The following is a 21241-nucleotide window of genomic DNA, read 5'->3' as shown; positions in this document are numbered from 1 at the left end:
AAAGAAGTTGAAAACTTTGAAAAAAATTTAGAATATATAACTAGAATAACCAATACAGAGAAGTGCTTAAAGGAGCTGATGGAGCTGAAAACCAAGGCTCGAGAACTACGTGAAGAATGAAGAAGCCTCAAGAGCCGATGTGATCAACTGGAAGAAAGGGTATCAGTGATGGAAGATGAAATGAATGAAATGAAGAGAGAAGGGAAGTTTAGAGAAAAAAGAATAAAAAGAAATGAGCAAAGCCTCCAAGAAATATGGGACTATGTGAAAAGACCAAATCTACGTCTGATTGGTGTACCTGAAAGTGATGGGGAGAATGGAACCAAGTTGGAAAACACTCTACAGGATATTATCCAGGAGAACTTCCCCAATCTAGCAAGGCAGGCCAACGTTCAGATTCAGGAAATACAGAGAATGCCACAAAGATACTCCTTAAGAAGAGCAACTCCAAGACACATAATTGTCAGATTCACCAAAGTTGAAATGAAGGAAAAAATGTTAAGGGCAGCCAGAGAGAAAGGTCGGGTTACCCTCAAAGGGAAGCCCATCAGACTAACAGTGGATCTCTCGGCAGAAACCCTACAAGCCAGAAGAGAGTGGGGGCCAATATTCAACATTCTTAAAGAAAAGAATTTTCAACCCAGAATTTCATATCCAGCCAAACTAAGCTTCATAAGCGAAGGAGAAATAAAATACTTTACAGACAAGCAAATGCTGAGAGATTTTGTCACCACCAGACCTGCCCTAAAAGAGCTCCTGAAGGAAGCAATAAACATGGAAAGGAAAAACCGGTACAAGCCGCTGCAAAATCATGCCAAAATGTAAAGATCATCAAGACTAGGAAGAAACTGCATCAACTAATGAGCAAAATAACCAGCTAACATCATAATGACAGGATCAAATTCACACATAACAATATTAACTTTAAATGTAAATGGACTAAATGCTCCAATTAAAAGACACAGACTGGCAAGTTGGATAAAGAGTCAAGACCCATCAGTGTGCTGTATTCAGGAAACCCATCTCACGTGCAGAGACACACATAGACTCAAAATAAAAGGATGGAGGAAGATCTACCAAGCAAATGGAAAACAAAAAAAGGCAGGGGTTGCAATCCTAGTCTCTGATAAAACAGACTTCAAACCAACAAAGATCAAAAGAGACAAAGAAGGCCATTACACGATGGTAAAGGGATCAATTCAACAAGAAGAACTAACTATCCTAAATATATATGCACCCAATACAGGAGCACCAAGATTCATAAAGCAAGTCCTGAGTGACCTACAAAGAGACTTAGACTCCCACACATTAATAATGGGAGACTTTAACACCCCACTGTCAACATTAAACAGATCAACGAGACAGAAAGTCAACAAGGATACCCAGGAATTGAACTCAGCTCTGCACCAAGTGGACCTAATAGACATCTACAGAACTCTCCACCCCAAATCAACAGAATATACATTGTTTTCAGCACCACACCACACCTATTCCAAAATTGACCACATACTTGGAAGTAAAGCTCTCCTCAGCAAATGTAAAAGAATAGAAATTATAACAAACTATCTCTCAGACCACAGTGCAATCAAACTAGAACTCAGGATTAAGAAACTCACTCAAAACTGCAGAACTACATGGAAACTGAACAACCTGCTCCTGAATGACTACTGGGTACATAACGAAATGAAGGCAGAAATAAAGATGTTCTTTGAAACCAATGAGAACAAAGACACAACATACCAGAATCTCTGGGACATATTTAAAGCAGTGTGTAGAGGGAAATTTATAGCACTAAATGCCCACAAGAGAAAGCAGGAAAGATCCAAAATTGACACCCTAACATCACAATTAAAAGAACTAGAAAAGCAAGAGCAAACATATTCAAAAGCTAGCAGAAGGCAAGACATAACTAAGAACAGAGCAGAACTGAAGGAAATAGAGACACAAAAAACCCTTCAAAAAATTAATGAATCCAGGAGCTGGTTTTTTGAAAAGATCAACAAAATTGATAGACCGCTAGCAAGACTAATAAAGAAAAAAAGAGAGAAGAATCTAATAGATGCAATAAAAAGTGATAAAGGGGATATCACCACCGATCCCACAGAAATACAAACTACCATCAGAGAATACTATAAACACCTCTACGCAAATAAACTAGAAAATCTAGAAGAAATGGATAAATTCCTGGACACATACACTCTCCCAAGACTAAACCAGGAAGAAGTTGAATCTCTGAATAGACCAATAACAGGAGCTGAAATTGTGGCAATAATCAATAGCTTACCAACCAAAAAGAGTCCAGGACCAGATGGATTCACAGCCGAATTCTACCAGAGGTACAAGGAGGAACTGGTACCATTCCTTCTGAAACTATTCGAAGCAATAGAAAAAGAGGGAATCCTCCCTAACTCATTTTATGAGGCCAGCATCATTCTGATACCAAAGCCAGGCAGAGACACAACAAAAAAAGAGAATTTTAGACCAATATCCTTGATGAACATTGATGGAAAAATCCTCAATAAAATACTGGCAAAACGAATCCAGCAGCACATCAAAAAGCTTATCCACCATGATCAAGTGGGCTTCATCCCTGGGATGCAAGGCTGGTTCAGTATACGCAAATCAATAAATAATCCAGCATATAAACAGAGCCAAAGACAAAAACCACATGATTATCTCAATAAATGCAGAAAAAGCCTTTGACAAAATTCAACAACCCTTCATGCTAAAAACTCTCAATAAATTAGGTGTTGATGGGACGTATTTCAAAATAATAAGAGCTATCTATGACAAACGCATAGCCAATATCATACTGAATGGGCAAAAACTGGAAGCATTCCCTTTGAAAACAGGCACAAGACAGGGATGCCCTCTCTCACCACTCCTATTCAACATAGTGTTGGAAGTTCTGGCCAGGGCAATTAGGCAGGAGAAGGAAATAAAGGGTATTCAATTAGGAAAAGAGGAAGTCAAATTGTCCCTGTTTGCAGATGACATGATTGTATATCTAGAAAACCCCACTGTCTCAGCCCAAAATCTCCTTAAGCTGATAAGCAACTTCAGCAAAGTCTCAGGATACAAAATCAATGTGCAAAAATCACAAGCATTCTTACACACCAACAACAGACAAACAGAGAGCCAAATCATGAGTGAACTCCCATTCACAATTGCCTCAAAGAGAATAAAATACCTAGGAATCCAACTTACAAGGGATGTGAGGGACCTCTTCAAGGAGAACTACAAACCACTGCTCAGTGAAATAAAAGAGGATACAAACAAATGGAAGAACATTCCATGCTCATGGGTAGGAAGAATCAATATCGTGAAAATGGCCATACTGCCCAAGGTAATTTACAGATTCAATGCCATCCCCATCAAGCTACCAATGCCTTTCTTCACAGAATTGGAAAAAAACTACTTTAAAGTTCATATGGAACCAAAAAAGAGCCCACATCACCAAGTCAATCCTAAGCCAAAAGAACAAAGCTGGAGGCATCACACTACCTGACTTCAAACTATACTACTAAGTCTACAGTAACCAAAACAGCATGGTACTGGTACCAAAACAGAGATATAGATCAATGGAACAGAACAGAGCCCTCAGAAATAACGCCGCATATCTACAACTATCTGATCTTTGACAAACCTGAGAAAAACAAGCAATGGGGAAAGGATTCCCTATTTAATAAATGGTGCTGGGAAAACTGGCTAGCCATATGTAGAAAGCTGAAACTGGATCCCTTCCTTACACCTTATACAAAAATCAGTTCAACATGGATTAAAGGCTTAAACGTTAGGCCTAAAACCATAAAAACCCTAGAAGAAAACCTAGGCATTACCATTCAGGACATAGGCATGGGCAAGGACTTCATGTCTAAAACACCAAAAGCAATGGAACAAAAGCCAAAATTGACAAACGGGATCTAATTAAACTAAAGAGCTTCTGCACAGCAAAAGAAACTACCATCAGAGTGAACAGGCAACCTACAAAATGGGAGAAAATTTTCGCAACCTACTCATCTGACAAAGGACTAATATCCAGAATCTACAATGAACTCAAACAAATTTACAAGAAAAAAACAAACAATCCTATCAAAAAGTGGGCGAAGGACATGAACAGACACTTCTCAAAAGAAGACATTTATGCAGCCAAAAAACACATGAAAAAATGCTCATCATCACTGGCCATCAGAGAAATGCAAATCAAAACCACAATGAGATACCATCTCACGCCAGTTAGAATGGCAATCATTAAAAAGTCAGGAAACAACAGGTGCTGGAGAGGATGTGGAGAAATAGGAACACTTTTACACTGTTGGTGGGACTGTAAACTAGTTCAACCATTGTGGAAGTCAGTGTGGCAATTCCTCAGGGATCTAGAACTAGAAATACCATTTGACCCAGCCATCCCATTACTGGGTATATACCCAAAGGACTATAAATCATGCTGCTATAAAGACACATGCACACGTATGTTTATTGTGGCATTATTCACAATAGCAAAGACTTGGAACCAACCCAAATGTCCAACAATGATAGGCTGGATTAAGAAAATGTGGCACATATACACCATGGAATACTATGCAGCCATAAAAAAATGATGAGTTCATGTCCTTTGTAGGGACATGGATGAAATTGGAAAACATCATTCTCAGTAAACTATCGCAAGAACAAAAAACCAAACACCGCATATTCTCACTCATAGGTGGGAATTGAACAATGAGATCACATGGACACAGGATGGGGAATATCACACTCTGGGGACTGTTATGGGGAGTGGGGAGGGATAGCATTGGGAGATATACCTAATGCTAGATGACGAGTTAGTGGGTGCAGTGCACCAGCATGGCACATGTATACATATGTAACATGTAACTAACCTGCACAATGTGCACATGTACCCTAAAACTTAAAGAATAAAAAAAAAAAGAAAGAAAGCAATTGGCCTGACCTTTCCCAGCCCACCATGCTCTCTGTTCTTAGCTAGTTCATACCACATCAATCATAAATAAGCCAAGTCATTGACCACTGAGGTGGGTGGTGTTCAGACATTAAAATCTCATTATAAACTATAAAGTCTATGTGAATGTGGGCTCTGCAGATGAGGATAGAGTTTCAAAGGCCCTGATTGCACTGATAAATCCTCCTTGTCAAAACAGCAAAACCTGAGAGTAGGCAGGCTGTGCTCTGGCCACAATTCCAAACTGTGATAGGTGGCATACTCAGTTTTTCAAGGTTGTTTAATGACTTTCAATCACATGTGTTCTGCTCCTAAAGACTGCTAGGGTGCCAGTAATCCACAAGCACCTATTCAATTATCTAATAAATATTCGTAGATCAACTATTATGTACAAGGCAGTCTACCAGGTATGGAGAATCGAGGAAACAATTTTTGCCTTCAAAAAGCTCCCAGGTATGGTGGAAAAGACAGTCGTACAAATAACTAAATCACAATATGACCAGTTCCAGTATAGAAGTCTAAACAAAATGCTACAGGAGCACAGAGGAAGGACAATTAATTCTGCCTGGAAGACGTGGGTGGATGGGGGCAATCCAACGAAAGGTACACAGAGAAAATGACATTTGAAATGGTTCTTCAAAGATGAATAGTATCAAAAGTCAGAGAAGGTGGGAAGTGATTCACATGTGAAGAAAAGCATAAGATAAAATGCTCAGAGCTGGGAATATGAACAGTTCTTTTTTCAGAATGATAAATAACTCAGGATGGCTCTTGTGTGAAGAGGTGTGTGGCAAGGGGTACAAAAATAGGACTGAGGGACACAAAAATAGGACTGAGAAGCCTGGAGCCTAAATGAATTGTGTGTTTGTGTGTGTGTGTGTGTGTGTGTGTGTATACACATGCATATGTATATACCTATACATACATATATAATAGCACACGTGTTTTTATATTTATATAAAAATTAGCATAGTACCTATTACAGGCCATTGAATATTTAAGTATTGAATGAATAAGTGAACTAAGGAATGAATTAAGGGTCTTGTATGCCATATATTATATGCTACAAGGCATTTTACCTTTATCCTGTATGCAATAGGGAGTCAAAGGAGTTTTATTTAATAAGTAGAGGTCTTGCATCTAGCAGTTGATCTACAAATGTTCATTAGACAATGGAATAAATGCTTGAAATTGCTGTACATCTATAACTAAAAACAAGCAAACAAGTAAAAACACCATTTGCAAGTATTATGGAAAATGGGCAGTAATGTAGAAGGGCTGGAAGAAATTATGAAAGGCTGAACTAGGTCAGCAACAGATAGGATGAAGAAGTGTGGGGTGACTACCTATTAGGTACTATGCTCACTACCTGGGTGACAGGACCATTTATACCACAAACGTTAGCATCACACAATACACCTAGGTAACAAACCTGCATGTGTATACCCCCGAATCTAAAATAAAAGTCAAAATTTGTCTAAAAAAAACATAACTGGAGTGGTGTGATGGTTAATATTAGGTATCAACTTGTTGGATTGAAGGACGCCTAGATGGCTGGTAAAGTATTGTTTCTGGGTGTGTCTTTGAGGGTGTTGCCAGAGGAGATAACATTTGAGTCAGTGGACTTGAGAGGCAGATCCACCCTCAGTATGGGTGGGCACCATCCAATCAACTGCCAGCAGGACTAGAACAAAGCAGGTGGAAGAAGGTGGGATAAGCTGGCTTGCTGAGTCTTCTGGCTTTCATCTTTTTCCCTTGCTGGATGCTTCCCACTCTTGGATGTCAGACTCTAGGTTCTTTGGACTTTGCACTCTTGGACTTACACCAGTGATTTGCTGGAGGCTCTCAGGCCTTCAGCCACAGACTGAAGGCCGCACTGTTGGCTTTCTTGCTTTTGAGGCTTTTGGACTTGGACTGAGCCACTACTGACTTCCTCCTCAGCTTGCAGATGGCCTATCGTGGGACTTCACTTTGTGATCGTGTGAGTCAATTCTCCTTAATAGACTCCCTTTCATATATACATCTATCCTATTAGTTCTTTCCCTCTGGAAAACTCTAATACAGGTAGTTTAGAAGATATTTGAGAATTCAAATTGCGGAACTTGGTGATTACTGAATATGGAAACTTGCAGTAGATTTGAGAGTCACACCATATATTCTGGCCCAAATAGAATGATAATGTAATTTTAACCAAGATGGGGTACACAAGAAGGGTGGAATTTAAATAGATTAAAAATTGAGTTTTGAAGTTCAAAGTGCCTGTGGGACAGCCAAGGGAAGATGTCTGGAAGGAAAATAATGCATGTAACTCAGAGGAGACATAAAGACTGGATTGCTAGAAACCTCAATAGGCCAGGGGTTCTCATCCCTGGCTGTACATTAGAATCACCTTGTAGTTAAAACAAATAGATGAACAAAAAACCAACAGATTCCGAGGCCCCAGCCCAAATAAATCAGTAACTCTGGGAGTGGTACTTGCACAAGAATATGGTTTAAAAGCTCCCTGGGTGGTTCCAATATGCAGACACTGCTGAGAAGCACCAAGAGGGTAGATAGTTAATACCAAGGTAGTAGAAACTTTGGGAACATATGGAGTGGTTTGTTAAAAGAGTAACAAGGAGAAAATGCTGGAGAAAAGCGACTTTTAAGAGACAGAGAGAGGAAAATGAGATAATGATGGAGACCGGGAAAAAATGGCCAGAAAGATACAGATAGGACCAAGATAAAATGATGTCACTAGAGCAGAAGAAGAGAGTGTCAAAAAGGAAGAGGTGTGTCCAATAACACCGAATGCTCAGTAGTGTTTCAGGGTATCAGTCTGGATTGGTTTAAAGATTAAACTAGCTGTCACCTATCAAAGAATAGGAAAGTTCTGAGTAAAGGTCAAGAAAATTGTGAATCATTTGAATTCTCTTTAGCCTTGGGGAGGGCCAAATGCACAAGAAACAAGCAAAGATATTAAAAGCAAAGTAGCCAGGGGGAGTGCCAAAGGTAAAATTTGCCAGTCTCATAACTTCTCCTGCCTTTGGCTTTTGAATACCTAACTTTGAAGAACTGCTTGAAAAGTAACGAGAGCTATGCCTCACAGTCACCTTCTTGGGAAAAAAATGAAAAGATTCAGAGGTAGTTTGGTGAGAACCTAAGCAGAATAGCTCTCAAAAACTAAAGAATCGTGGTTGTGGGGGTGGTGCTTAGTACATGTGTTCAAAGATTAGACCAATCACACTATGGTGACTATAAAGCTGTTATTCCTTCTAATTTCAGACTCTGAAGACAGCCATGAGATGGTAAAATGCTACTTCAGAGATGCAGAAGGAATGTATTACAGTGCCACCTGCTGGTAATGTTAAGACCAGAAACAAGTTCCTTTACTGTAAAAAAAAATCATTAATTCTCTGAAGCTGAAGATACAAATAAGCTTTATTCTGATTTTTAATTAAGGTTAATGCCTTACTCTGTTTTTTTTAAATTCAAAACATTTTCATAATTGAAAACAAAGCTTTGATTGAACCTTCCTATTATAGCAAATGTAAAGCATGTGAACAGAAACACTAGCATCACACTCTGGGGACTGTTGTGGGGTGGGGGGAGGGGGGAGGGATAGCATTAGGAGATATACCTAATGCTAAATGACGAGTTAATGGGTGCAGCACACCAGCATGGCACATGTATACCTATGTAACTAACCTGCACATTGTGCACACGTACCCTAAAAATTAAAGTATAATAATAATAAAAAAATAAAAAGAAAAATAAAAGAGAAACACTAGCGCAGAGCTAGAATGTCTCAGCAACCTTGCCCCCCGCCTTCCAATCTGAAGCGCCTTAACCAACATTTCCTTTCTGGATTCAATATATATCCTATAATTTTAAAATTGTGGAGGTATTCAAAACACCATCTGTCTAGCTACTTGTTTCTCAACAAATATGTTTCCTAACTACTTGAATCTTATATTATCCTCCAGTCAATTTAGGCCACTTGATATTCAAAAATATCCTGCAATTTATGCATCCACATATTTGCTCTTATTATAACCTCTGCTCAGAATACCATCCCCCGTCACTATTCCCAATCCAGTCTGCCCAATCCAGTCTTCACAGTCAATGTCAAATGATGCCTGTCCCATGAAGCCTTCCCTAATCACCCTCACACCCAACTGAAAATAATACCTCCTTGATATGAACTATATCCATGCCTCTTATATGACTCTTATTATATTATGCCTTTTATAAGAGTTGTAAATAACACATATCCATGGTGTTGTGGAAAGAGCATAAACTTTGGAATCAGTCGATCAACTGAAACCTAAATTTTCCACTTAATGGTTGGGGACCTCAGATAAACTCACCCTTCCTGAGCTTCAGTTTTCTCATCTTTAAAATGAGGCTAACGATGTCCACACAAAGGCACAACATGGACGAGTGTTTAAGAGCAGGACTCTGGGGTCAGACAAATCTGGGTTTAAATCCTGGCTTTGCCAATTACTAGCTATGTAAGAGAGTGGTCAAATTATTTAGCTACTCTAAGCCTCAGTTTCCCTATATGGAGAACAAGAGTTGGACCTACCTACCTCAGTGTCTTTGTATTAGGAGACAATGTATGTAAAGTGCCTGGCATATAGGAGCACTCGATGCATGTTAGTTTCTCCCTTCCCCCTATGATTTACTTGTTTCTTTGGGGGCAAAAAGCATTTCTGGTCAATTTCTGAATCACTGAGAGGGACCCATCATAAGATATTTTATTTTACTTGCTTGCATTTAGTTTGCTTGCATGTTTGGTGAATTAATAAATGCCCTATTTCTAAGACAATCCTTGGCAGAATTTGATTTCAGGAAACCACTGTCTTGTTTCTCCACAAAGTAGAGATGCCAAATACATGCCATTCATCTTAAGGGTTTAATGGGTGCCTCTTAAAACCATGTGTTTCTTGTCTGTAACTATTAGGGAGAGCACACTTACAATACAGCTCTCATAACTCACACCCACAGAGAGAGGCAGGGCCTGACTCTTCTTAGCCTGGGGGAAGGTCATTGAATGTCAAAGCATTTCTTTTAGAAAATAGTCCTGGTGCAAGCCTCACAAAATATCATGCTTCTCTATGACAGTCTCAAATAAATATATGGAAGCAAATATGAGGCAAGAATAGGAATATGAATGGAAGTTTAAAACTGCATATTCAGTGTCCTTCTCATAGACTAGGAAAGTCATGCATATTCTAAGAAATCTCTGGGTGCTAGCTTTCTCCAGGGACCAAACTACAATAGGCATTAAGGGTGTGCTTTTGCAGAGCACATACTTCGTTTAGGGCAAATTACACCTGTAGAAGTCAGCAAAGCCACAAGGGATGCACTTTAGACTGATGTGCCTACATGAGTTGGGTTATGATAGAAACTCACCTGGCAGAAATAACAGACATTCAAAGCATGTCTCCACTCTGGCAGATAAAATATCTTTTCATTCCAAAACAACAGAGTAGAAAGGAGCTCATTCACTGCAGTTCTTGGCTGTTCTTATGGATGGGATAAATCCCAATATCAAAATTAATAGAAGGCTCAATTATTCTTCCTTCTCTCTCATCCTTTAACCTTATCGACAGTAACAAATCCAACATGATACCAAGCTCGGTGACTTCTGTATTTGGATGATGCTACAGAGCTGGATGAAATCCCCACATGGAATTGTTTTCGGACTTTCCAGCTTTCATTAAATAATTAGCTTAATTATCCACACCTTTTCATTTAAAGAGACCCAGTGTCATAAGGAACTTTAATATTTTCAATCATATCAGATGTTGATGTTGTAGAACAACCAAAATAATAATGAACTTAGTTGTTAACTCACATTCTCTTCTCTGCCATTCTTTGTTGCTGAACTTAATGGAATAGGCAGAGATTTTCACTGTATGGATTGTTTTGCTGCTGATCTCTCTCTCTATGTCTCAGACACACACACACACACACACGCACGCACACACACACACACTTCTAAGGTTATTTGAATCCAAAGAACATACTTATAGTAGCCAACCTGGGGATTTTAGTAAACAATGAAATGTTTTTCATTTGGATTTAGATTGGCAAAATTGGCACAGTGACATTGGTGGGCAATTTGTCAGTATCATTTCAAAATTTAAATAAAAAGTTTATCCAACATTTCCACTTCTAGGAATCTAGCCTACAAAAATGTTTACTCTTCTAGTGTACTAAGATCTATGCAATAGGGCACTCCTCGCAGCACTGTTTTGCAATAGCAAAACCTAGGGATAAAACTCTAATTTCCATAAATAGAGCACTGGTTTTAATTTTATTATAAGTCCACACAATGGAATATTTCACAGCATTTAAAAATATGATTTAGTTATATAGTGTCAAGAATTAGAAGTTACAGATATAAATATCATGTGAAGTAACATCAGGTTGGAGAATAGTATGTACAGTATGATTCCAAGTTTGAAAAATGCATATGATTTAGGATACATAATCATCTATATACATATATATCCAAAGAAACTATCTGGAAGAATCTATAAAAAATTTAATCATGAGTTAACTCTAGGGATATAAACAAGAGAGTTTTCTATTTTAATATTATTTTAAATTTCATTAAGCATGATACACAATTGTAATAAGAAAAAAAATATTAACAGAATCCAAACTCCTTGACTTCCAAGATACATTAGTGAAAAAATCAAGAACCAAAAAATTAAATAAATAATTATTTTTTGCTACTATGAAACAAGTGGAACTAAAAATATACACATTGATTTGTGCAAAAAAGAAAAAGAAAGGAAATATCAGAAACTAAAGGAATTAGTTACAACCAGGACATGTGTGAGACCAGGTAGAAGGGATAAGCATGGGAGTGAGGCTTCTTGGATTTATTATTTTTTCTATAATTTTGAATTTCCAATGATGTAAAAATTTTATGTATTCAAAAATAAAATTTAATCCAAAAGGATAAAAAAGCAAATTGCATAGAAACACAAATTAACTTATTTATATATTGAATTAATAACATGACCACAGAGAAAAAGAAATTAATTCAAGCAACTTTTGAACATATCACTATGACTGTACAACTTTAGTGGGATGAATTCTAAAGACAAAAAGAATTATAAAATATCTTGTACTTTAGTAAGTTTGTTGCTTGTAGTGGTTTTGGTGTAGACATTCTAAAACTATTTTGTATAACTTATAGGACAAAACAAGTAAATATATTGATGTTGATGAGAATGAGGGTTCTCACTGTGGAAAAAGGAAATACAAATATGGGATGGAGAAAGGTAAGGAAGAGCCCTGTGATGCTGGATTTGAATTGGAAGTATCTCAATGAAATAACAATTTAAAAGAAAAAAAGAAGGTTTCTAAATTCATTTTCCACTAAAAAGAATCAGTATCAAGGTAACCCTAGAACAACTTCTTTATGACAGAAAGCACCCAAAGAATGATGGGGTATCAAAGGTAACAGGAAGTAACTGAAACTAGACTAACTCTCCCACAGTAAGCAACAACAAAAGTGGAAGAAATGTGTAAAGCAATAATATTCAGGAAGTGTTAAGCTGTGATCTCGGAGAAAAGGAAGACTAATGGTGTGAGCCCCACAATCAACCCAGCTCTCTGACTGGGGACAATTCCCCAACTATGGCTTGGTGAGTTAGAGTCCTAACAGAGCCCAGTGGTATTATTGAGCTGGACCTACAGAGATCAGAGTTCAAGGCATTTAAAATGGCTGGAACTCCCAGTAAAAGGAGAGAGCTTCCCAGAGGGGAGCCCATGAGATCTATGTGGAGGTCCTCTATGGATCCCTGATTGAGAACTGGACTGAACATGCCCTGGAAAAGACTGCCAAAGGCTTATCATTGCGGAATGACCACTACAGAGTTGATAACGGAAGAAGATATTAAAGGATTAGCAGTGCTAGGGAATATCTTGTTAACATCTGGGCATCCAGCTAAAACTCCAGAAATGTCCTACCTTTAGAGAATGGAACATTCCAGAGAACAGGACCTACACTCCACCCTCCCTAACCCTAAAACCATTATTTGCTTAGCCATTCATTGATCTCAATGATATTAAGTATTTTAAACAAGAGAGTTTTGATTTATTTTCCCTCCCCATCAGCCCCACCTCAGGACTAGTGGAATATTGCACATACAGTAACAGTTCAACAAGTATGCCTTTGGCCATATCAAATTCAATGATAAGAACTGTAAAATTATTTCCCCTTCAACTTATTCAATAACTGTGTTTCACTCAGCTCAATTCTGGCCACGCGTTCTTTCTGACCGATATCTCTCATCCCTGCCTATTATCTAGTTGCTGTAAACTTTGTCTTATACTCCAAACATTGTCCTATATCACTTCCAATGACCTAACCAATTCTTCTAGTACCACTTTCCCTTCCTTCAAAGATCCATTTTCCTCCAGAGAAGTCACCCTAATTAAAGAGATAAAAGTACCATGTCTCAGATTGTCCCTTTCAATTAAAGAACAAATCATAGGGAAGTATTTTCCTCCTTGATCTTAGCTCATTAGAATACATTTAGGAGATGAGATCTCAATATCACATTGTTGATTTTCTAACTTCTAGTGTTCTTACACTCTACAGCTAAAAGCACAGTGTGAATATCCACAGAGCAACATTACTTCTAACCAGCATTTTTAAATAAAACATTTTATTGTTTCCTTTGAGGGTTCAAAGCATGGTTCCTTTTATTTTTAATTATATAACAATAAATTTCACAAAAGAAGTTATTTTCTTTTTACTTGGAAGTGGTATAAGAGTCCCTTTCTAGCTTTGGCCAGAAATGTAAGCTCACACAACCTCTACTTTTGCCTTTATGGTCGTCCTCAGTTATCTAACTGGAAATTCTAAAACAAATGTATTTTAGTGAAAACAAGCTGTTATTTCCTCTTCAACAATCAGAAAATATCATAATTTTATAAACCAAAGCCCCAAATAAAGCCATTCTCTCATTACGTGGAACTGAGTGGTTCTTTCAAGTCCATCCAAAATATATCTTTAGATACCCACTGTGTGCCAGCAAGTCTTCACGTTCTTCTTACCACTGGGGACTACATTTTCTAGCTGATTGAGATATGCAGGTAGCTCTGCAATTTTCCTCCCAACACTGAGAAGTTGTTGTGCTAGATCATCCTCCAGATGAACTGACTGTAAGATGACCCAATTTGGGTTGAATATTAACATACCCACTCATCAGACTGATGCTTTCTCTGATACAGAGGTCCATGCTGGAAGAACTGAATGCCAACAACTGCATAACATGGCTCACATTTTCATGCAGGAGCAGCAGCAGCAAAAGCCAAAAGAAAGTTAAGGGGATGATTTAATGTCCCAAATAATAAAGTTCATGTATATTCTGGGGACATGTTTTTCAGGTTAAAAAATAGCTAAATAGAAGGTCTTCAGTGACTTCTTGAGGAAGAGTAATTTCTCCCACCCACCCTATTAAAAATTAGTTTTAGGTACCTGTGTCCTCTACAGGAAAAAGAAATGGCCATTTCTGCTATTGATCATCAAGATATTAGCAAATTTCCTGACATAAAGAATGACACCTTTAAGTAAACTTGTTTTTGATAGAGTAGGCTTTCCAAATGACTTTTATCTATCCAGTCCTAAATTTATAAAAAGTGAATACTGAAGGAGTGTTATGTGAAGAAGACCAAAAACTTACACTTGAATAATCAGCTATAGTCCTTAAAATTAAATGCTGTGCATTTTAATATGTTCTAAAGCAATCAGGCCCTAGATGCAGTCTCAGAGCCATCTTTGCTGTTTCCCAAGCCAGGGTTGATTGTTGGACTTGCCCAGTGTGAATGGGCATTACATGGAAACATAGCCTGTGCTATCACCTCTAAAAATTGTACACCACCCAAAAGCAGGTTTGCTCCAATATGTGCCCAGAGTAGATTAAAACAAACAAACCAACCTCCAAAACCAAACACCTAACTCACATCTGTTACTAAGTTCTTTCCATGTTTGACAAGTACAGAAGAAAAAACTTCCACCCTTGGTCCTCTCTCTGTCTTGTGCATAAGGGTGGCCATTAGCAACAGCAGTTGTAGGGATCTCAGTGAAAGGGATTTGTGTCTACAATGAACTGCATAGAAATCATTATAACTATCTTCACATCAGGCACTAAACAGTCATAAATGTTAATGAATAAAGGGTGCAATTGTTTTTCATTTCTTGACTTGAGGGAAGGGAAGAGGGGAAAAAAATAAAAGTTACGAGTTCCGTTAGTGATTCCATGACGAACATCCATGTGAGCTTAAACCTGGATCTCTTTGATTGGCAATGAGCAAAGGACTTCACAAGCTACATGAAGCAAAAACTTGTACTGCAGATTTGCCAAAGCATTTTTAATGTTCTTCAAAAGATAAGGTAACTCAAATAGGACTATGATAATGAAAGTGCAAATAATTATATTTTCTACATAAAATAATAATATTAACAGAAGTATAGGGCTAGAGAGGGGGTTATGATGGGGGTGGCTAAACAGAAAGGTAGAGTTGAAAAGAACTGCTCCAAAGTATCCTCGTTTTCATCAGCAACTTAAGATGTCTTTTATTCATCCCATGCCCTATCTTTTTTGCATTATGAAACAATAAACAAACATACAAACAAAAAACACACAGAGACAAGCACAAACCAACACTAACCTATTAGTCTTTTCTGCCTACTCCGTATACACCATAAACAGAAGCAGTAAGGCATAAAATAAAAGAAACAGCTGTGCATTCAAATGATTTCAACTGCACAGACCTGTAAGAAGTTTTGTTCCAATATTACAATTGCTATTGTCCTGGCAAGGATGGAGGGGGAGTGCAGCATAAAGGGATGGGGAAGCAGAGACTGAAACCATTCTAACACTTTGACTCTCAGTGAAATATCTTTTTGGCTAATGTTTCTTCAATGAAGCTGACTGCAGATATGATACCATTTGTCCACACTAAGAAAACCAAGCTAAGAAACCCTAGTAAGCCACAAATAGCCTCACGCTTAACAAGCAAAAATAAAGAGGCAAAGCATTGAAAAGTTGATCTTTTAATGACATCTGTGCATTAATGATAACCTTCTATATGTATGTGTGTGTGTGTGTATGTATGTATGTATGTATGTATGTGTATGTATGTATATATATATATATATTAAGACAGGGTCTGGTTCTGTCGCCCAGGCTGGAGTGCAGCGGCATGATCTCGGCTCACTGCAACCTCTGCTTCACAGACTGAAGCCATACTCTCACCTCAGCCTCCTGATTAGCTAGGACTACAGGTGTGCACCACAATGCCAGCTAATTTTTACATTTTTGTAGAAATAGGGTTTCACCATGTTACCCAGGCTGGTCTCAAACTCCTGAGCACAAGCAATCCACCCACCTTGGCCTCCCAAATGCTGGGATTACAGGTGTGAGCCACCTGTAATAGCCCAGCTATATGTGTATGTGTATGTGTATGTGTGTGTGTGTGTGTGTATGTGTCTATACATACACATATATATTTGTGTGTATATATATATTTATATATTTTATATATAAATATATATAAATATATATGTATTTTAACAGCCTCTCTTCTCTTATATAATAAGCAAACCAAGATATAAGACAGAATACATTGACAGCAACTTATTTTTTTTCAGTTTGGATTTTACTTCAATTAAGCTACCATAATACAGATGACTTTTTAAACCCTCGTTTCTTTTTTTCCTTTCGGATCTGCTCCAGACATTATGACATGACCGAGTAAGGAAAATGCAATCTGGTTCAACAGGTTATGTTTGCTGTTAAGCAATCTCTCTAAATATTTTATTTCAGCAACTATCAATTTAAACCAAGATTGAAAGTAAAATGGGACTTCAAAGGTAAAGCAAGGAAAGGCAGCCATGAATGATATGTTGAGCTGGAGAGATAATAGGTAAAATATTAAACACAAATTCAGCTGAAAGAGAGTCACAACATACAAAAGTAATTTAAATATAGACCTGAGTCTATAAGAAGAGAAAAAGACAATATATTGCCCTATCTTTATCACTCCAGGATCCTTTGGACTTCAGCAGTGTTACTCTATTTTATAGTCTGTGATAAATCTCCCACTTTTGGAAAGATTTATTAATATGCTATCAATTGAAGACAAAACTATTTGTTAGGTATTTCAATTAGTAAGTATTCTTATCTCAGGAAACAAACATTAACCAAACTCCAAGCACCTCCCCCCAATCCGCATTCATTGCTTTGAAAAGTAAGCATGCATTTCATTGACTAGATTTGATACTTAATGAGAAAGTAAAGCAAATACATTTAATTCTCAGAAATAAATGAATTAGAAGCCAGTAGAAAGTCTCAACACAATCTTTTGTTTCCATATAATAACACATTCCTCAATGTCTTACTAGAATGATCACAGACAGAAAATCAAACCTTAAAATCTCATGCAAAGTTTGTAATTACAGCTAGAATGTATAATCAAAACTGAAAGACATACATATCCAAGAATTATTAAACAATGATTAAGCTTTGACTGGACTATCTACTGGCTACAGCTAATCTCTTAGTACAGTCATGGCTGCCTGCCAGACCAACATGTTCTAGGAATAGATTTTTCTTCTCGAGAAATTCCTCTTCGGGCAATTAGCTAATAATTCTGAACTTGGAGGCAATAGACCTCTGCCTGTTAGCAATTGGGTACAACTATAAGGAACTAAAACTCAGATATTTATCAAAGTCTTTAAATTGCAATGCTACACACTCAATTAGGAGGCAAAGGATGTATATTTTTAAAGGTTTCTTACCTTCTCATTTGTAAATGTTTGCTCCCAGGTATTTATTCACTAGCAAATGTAACCAACTCTAAGTAGGCCCTTAACATTTCATTGTCCACTGAGAGTATACTGGTCATTGAAGTTTAACAAAATTCCACTGATTTCCCAACAATTTCTCAGTGGTAGGCTTAAACATCATTTTTATTTTGGCTACTTTCCAACATAACTGGAATACGAGTGCTTCTATTTAAAGATATTCATAGTTAAAGGCACAGGTGCCCTCTGGGTGCTCAAAAAACTGTACATTTTTGACCAAATAGTGGCAAGTTGCCAGCAACTTACCAGAATTTCTCTTTGACACCATCTTCAGATTTGTGCTGACTACAGAACAGACCACAAGGGCCAAAAGAAATGGTGGCTTCATCCTTCACTTTTCTTGACAGCTGAAAAGTCAAAAAAAAGGATATGAAGTTTGAACCACAGATCTTGGCTTCAACAAAACCGCACCTATAATTTTACATTTTTCAAAACTCCATTAGAGAAACAATGACAATCTGGGGTCTTCTGGCTTTATTTTTTGCAAATAGAAGAAAACATGAAAGTTCACAGTTAAACCATGTCAGGTTCCCTGCTTAAAACTTTTCAGTGGCTTCCCACTGGATTTAGAGTGAAATCTGAACTCCTTCCATTAGACTTTCTTTTTCAATTTTTTTGTATTTTTTATTATACTTTAAGTTCTAGGGTACATGTGCACAACGTGCAGGTTTGTTACATAGGTATACGTGTGCCATGTTGGTCTGCTGCATCCATTAACTTGTCATTTATAGAAGTTATTTCTCCTAATTCTATTCCTCCCCCCACCGGGATCCCACCCCACCAGAAGCCCCGGTTTGTGATGATCCCTGCCCTGTGCCCAAGTGTTCTCATTGTTCAATTCCCAACTATGAGTGAGAACATGCATTATTTGGTTTTCTGTCCTTATGATAGTTTGCTCAGAATGATGGTTTCCAGCTTCATCCATGTCCCTACAAAGGACATAAACTCATCATTTTATATGGCTGCATAGTATTCCATGGTGTATATGTGCCAAATATTCTTAATCCAGCCTATCATTGACAGACATTTGGGTTGGTTCCAAGTCTGCTATTGTGAATAGTGCCATGATAAACATACGTGTGCATGTGTGTTTATAGTAGCATGATTTATAATCCTTTGGTTATATACCCAGTAATGGGATTGCTGGGTCAAATTGTATTTCTAGTTCTAGATCCTTGAGGAATCGCCATACTGTCTTCCACAATGGTTGAACTAGTTTACACTCCCACCAACGGTGTAAAAGCGTTCCTATTTCTCCACATCCTCTCCAGCATCTGTTGTTTCCTAACTTTTTAATGAATGCCATTCTAACTGGTGTGAGATGGTATCTCATTGTGGTTTTGATTTGCATTTCTCTGATAACCAGTGATGATGAGCATTTTTTCATATGTCTGTTGGCTGCATAAATGTCTTCTTTTGAGAAGTCTCTGTTCATGTCCTTTCTCCACTTTTTGATGGGTTTTTTTTCCTTGTAAATTTGTTTGAGCTCTTTGTAGATTCTGGACATTAGCCCTTTGTCAGACAGGTAGATTACAAAAATTTTCTCCTATTCTGTAGGTTGCCTGTTCACTCTGATGGTAGTTTCTTTTGCTGTGCAGAAGCTCTTTAGTTTAATTAGATCCCATTTGTCAATTTTGGCTTTGTTGCCATTGCTTTTGGCATTTTAGTCATGAAGTCCTTGCCCATGCCTATGTTCTGAATGGTATTGCCTAGGGTTTCTTCTAGGGTTTGTATGGTTTTAGGTCTAACATTTAAGTCTTTAATCCATCTTAAATTAATTTGTGTATAAGTTGTAAAGAAGGGATCCAGTTTCAACTTTCTACATATGGCTAGCCAGTTTTCCCAGCACTATTTATTAAATAGGGAATCCTTTCCCCATTTCTTGTTTTTGTCAGGTTTGTCAAAGATCAGATGGTTGTAGATGTGTGGTGTTATTTCTGAGGCCTCTGTTCTGTTCCATTGATCCATACCTCTGTTTTGGTACCAGTACCATGCTGCTTTTGTTACTATAGCCTTGTAACATCATAATGACAGGATCAAATTCACACATAACAATATTAACCTTAAATGTAAATGGACTAAATGCTCCAATTAAAAGACACCAACTGGCAAATTGGATAAAGAGTCAAGACCAATCAGTGTGCTGTATTCAGGAGACCCATCTCACATGCAAAGATGCACATAGGCTCAAAATAAAGGGATGGAGGAAGATCTACCAAGCAAAAGGAAAACAAAAAAAAGCAGGGGTTGTAATCCTAGTCTCTGATAAAACAGACTTTAAACCTACAAAGATCAAAAGAGACAAAAAAGGCCATTACGTAATGGTAAAGGGATCAATTCAACAAGAAGAGCTAACTATCCTAAATATATATGCACCCAATACAGGAGCACCCAGATTCATAAAGCAAGTCCTTAGAGACCTACAAAGAGACGTAGACTGCCACACAATAATAATGGGAGACTTTAACACCCCACTGTCAATATTAGACAGATCAATGAGACAAAAAATTAACAAGAATATTCAGGATTTGAACTCAGCTCTGCACCAAGTGGACCTAATAGAAATCTAAAGAACTCTACACCCCAAATCAACAGAATATACATTCTTATCTGCACCACATTGCACTTATTCCAAAACCGACCACATAGTTGGAAGTAAAGCACTCCTCAGCAAATATAAAAGAACAGAAATCACAACAAAAAGTCTCTCAGACCACAGTGCAATCAAATTAGAACTCAGGATTAAGAAACTCACTCAAAACTGCAGAACTACATGGAAACTGAACAACCTGCTCCTGAATGATTACTGGGTAAATAACAAAATGAAGGCAGAAATAAAGATGTTCTTTGAAACCAGTGAGAACAAAGATACAACATACCAGAATCTCTGGGACACATTTAAAGCAGTGTGTAGAGGGAAATTTATAGCACTAAATGCCCACAAGAGAAAACAGGAAAGATCTAAAATTGACACCCTAACATCACAATTAAAAGAACTAGAGAAGCAAGAACAAACAAATTCAAAAGCTAGCAAAAGACAAGAAATAACTAAGAACAGAACAGAACTAAAGGAGATAGAGACAGGAAAAACCCTTCAGAAAAATCAGTGAATCCAGAGGTTGGTTTTTTGAAAAGATCAAAAAAATTGATAGACCACTAGCAAGATTAATAAAGAAGAAAATAGAGGAGAATCAAATAGATGCAATAAAAAATGATAAAGGGAATGTCACCACTGATCCCACAGAAATACAAACTACCATCAGAGAATACTATAAACACCTCTACACAAATTAACTAGAAAATCTAGAAGAAATGGATAAATTCCTGGACACATACGCCCTCCAAAGACTAAACCAGGAAGAAGCTGAATCTCTGAATAGACCAACAACAGGCTCTGAAAT

At 37.5% G+C, this 21241-nt stretch overlaps 1 protein-coding gene across 1 annotated transcript in view; it reads right to left on the bottom strand.

Annotated features, from left to right (window-relative positions):
• The window catches only part of IL1RAPL2 (interleukin 1 receptor accessory protein like 2), a 1227386-nt gene that overhangs the window by 1115143 nt on the left and 91002 nt on the right, over positions 1–21241 (bottom strand). The window contains exon 2 of the mRNA XM_004064643.3: positions 18087–18187. Coding sequence (XP_004064691.2) covers positions 18087–18168 — 82 coding nt within the window. The 5' untranslated portion in view covers positions 18169–18187. The remainder of the gene's footprint in view (positions 1–18086; positions 18188–21241) is intronic.

The sequence above is a fragment of the Gorilla gorilla genome, chromosome X (assembly GCF_029281585.2).
Source record: "Gorilla gorilla gorilla isolate KB3781 chromosome X, NHGRI_mGorGor1-v2.1_pri, whole genome shotgun sequence".
Classification (NCBI taxonomy): Eukaryota; Metazoa; Chordata; class Mammalia; order Primates; family Hominidae; genus Gorilla; species Gorilla gorilla.
Note: the sequence above shows the minus strand (reverse complement) of the source record. Positions and strands in the feature narration are given on the sequence as shown.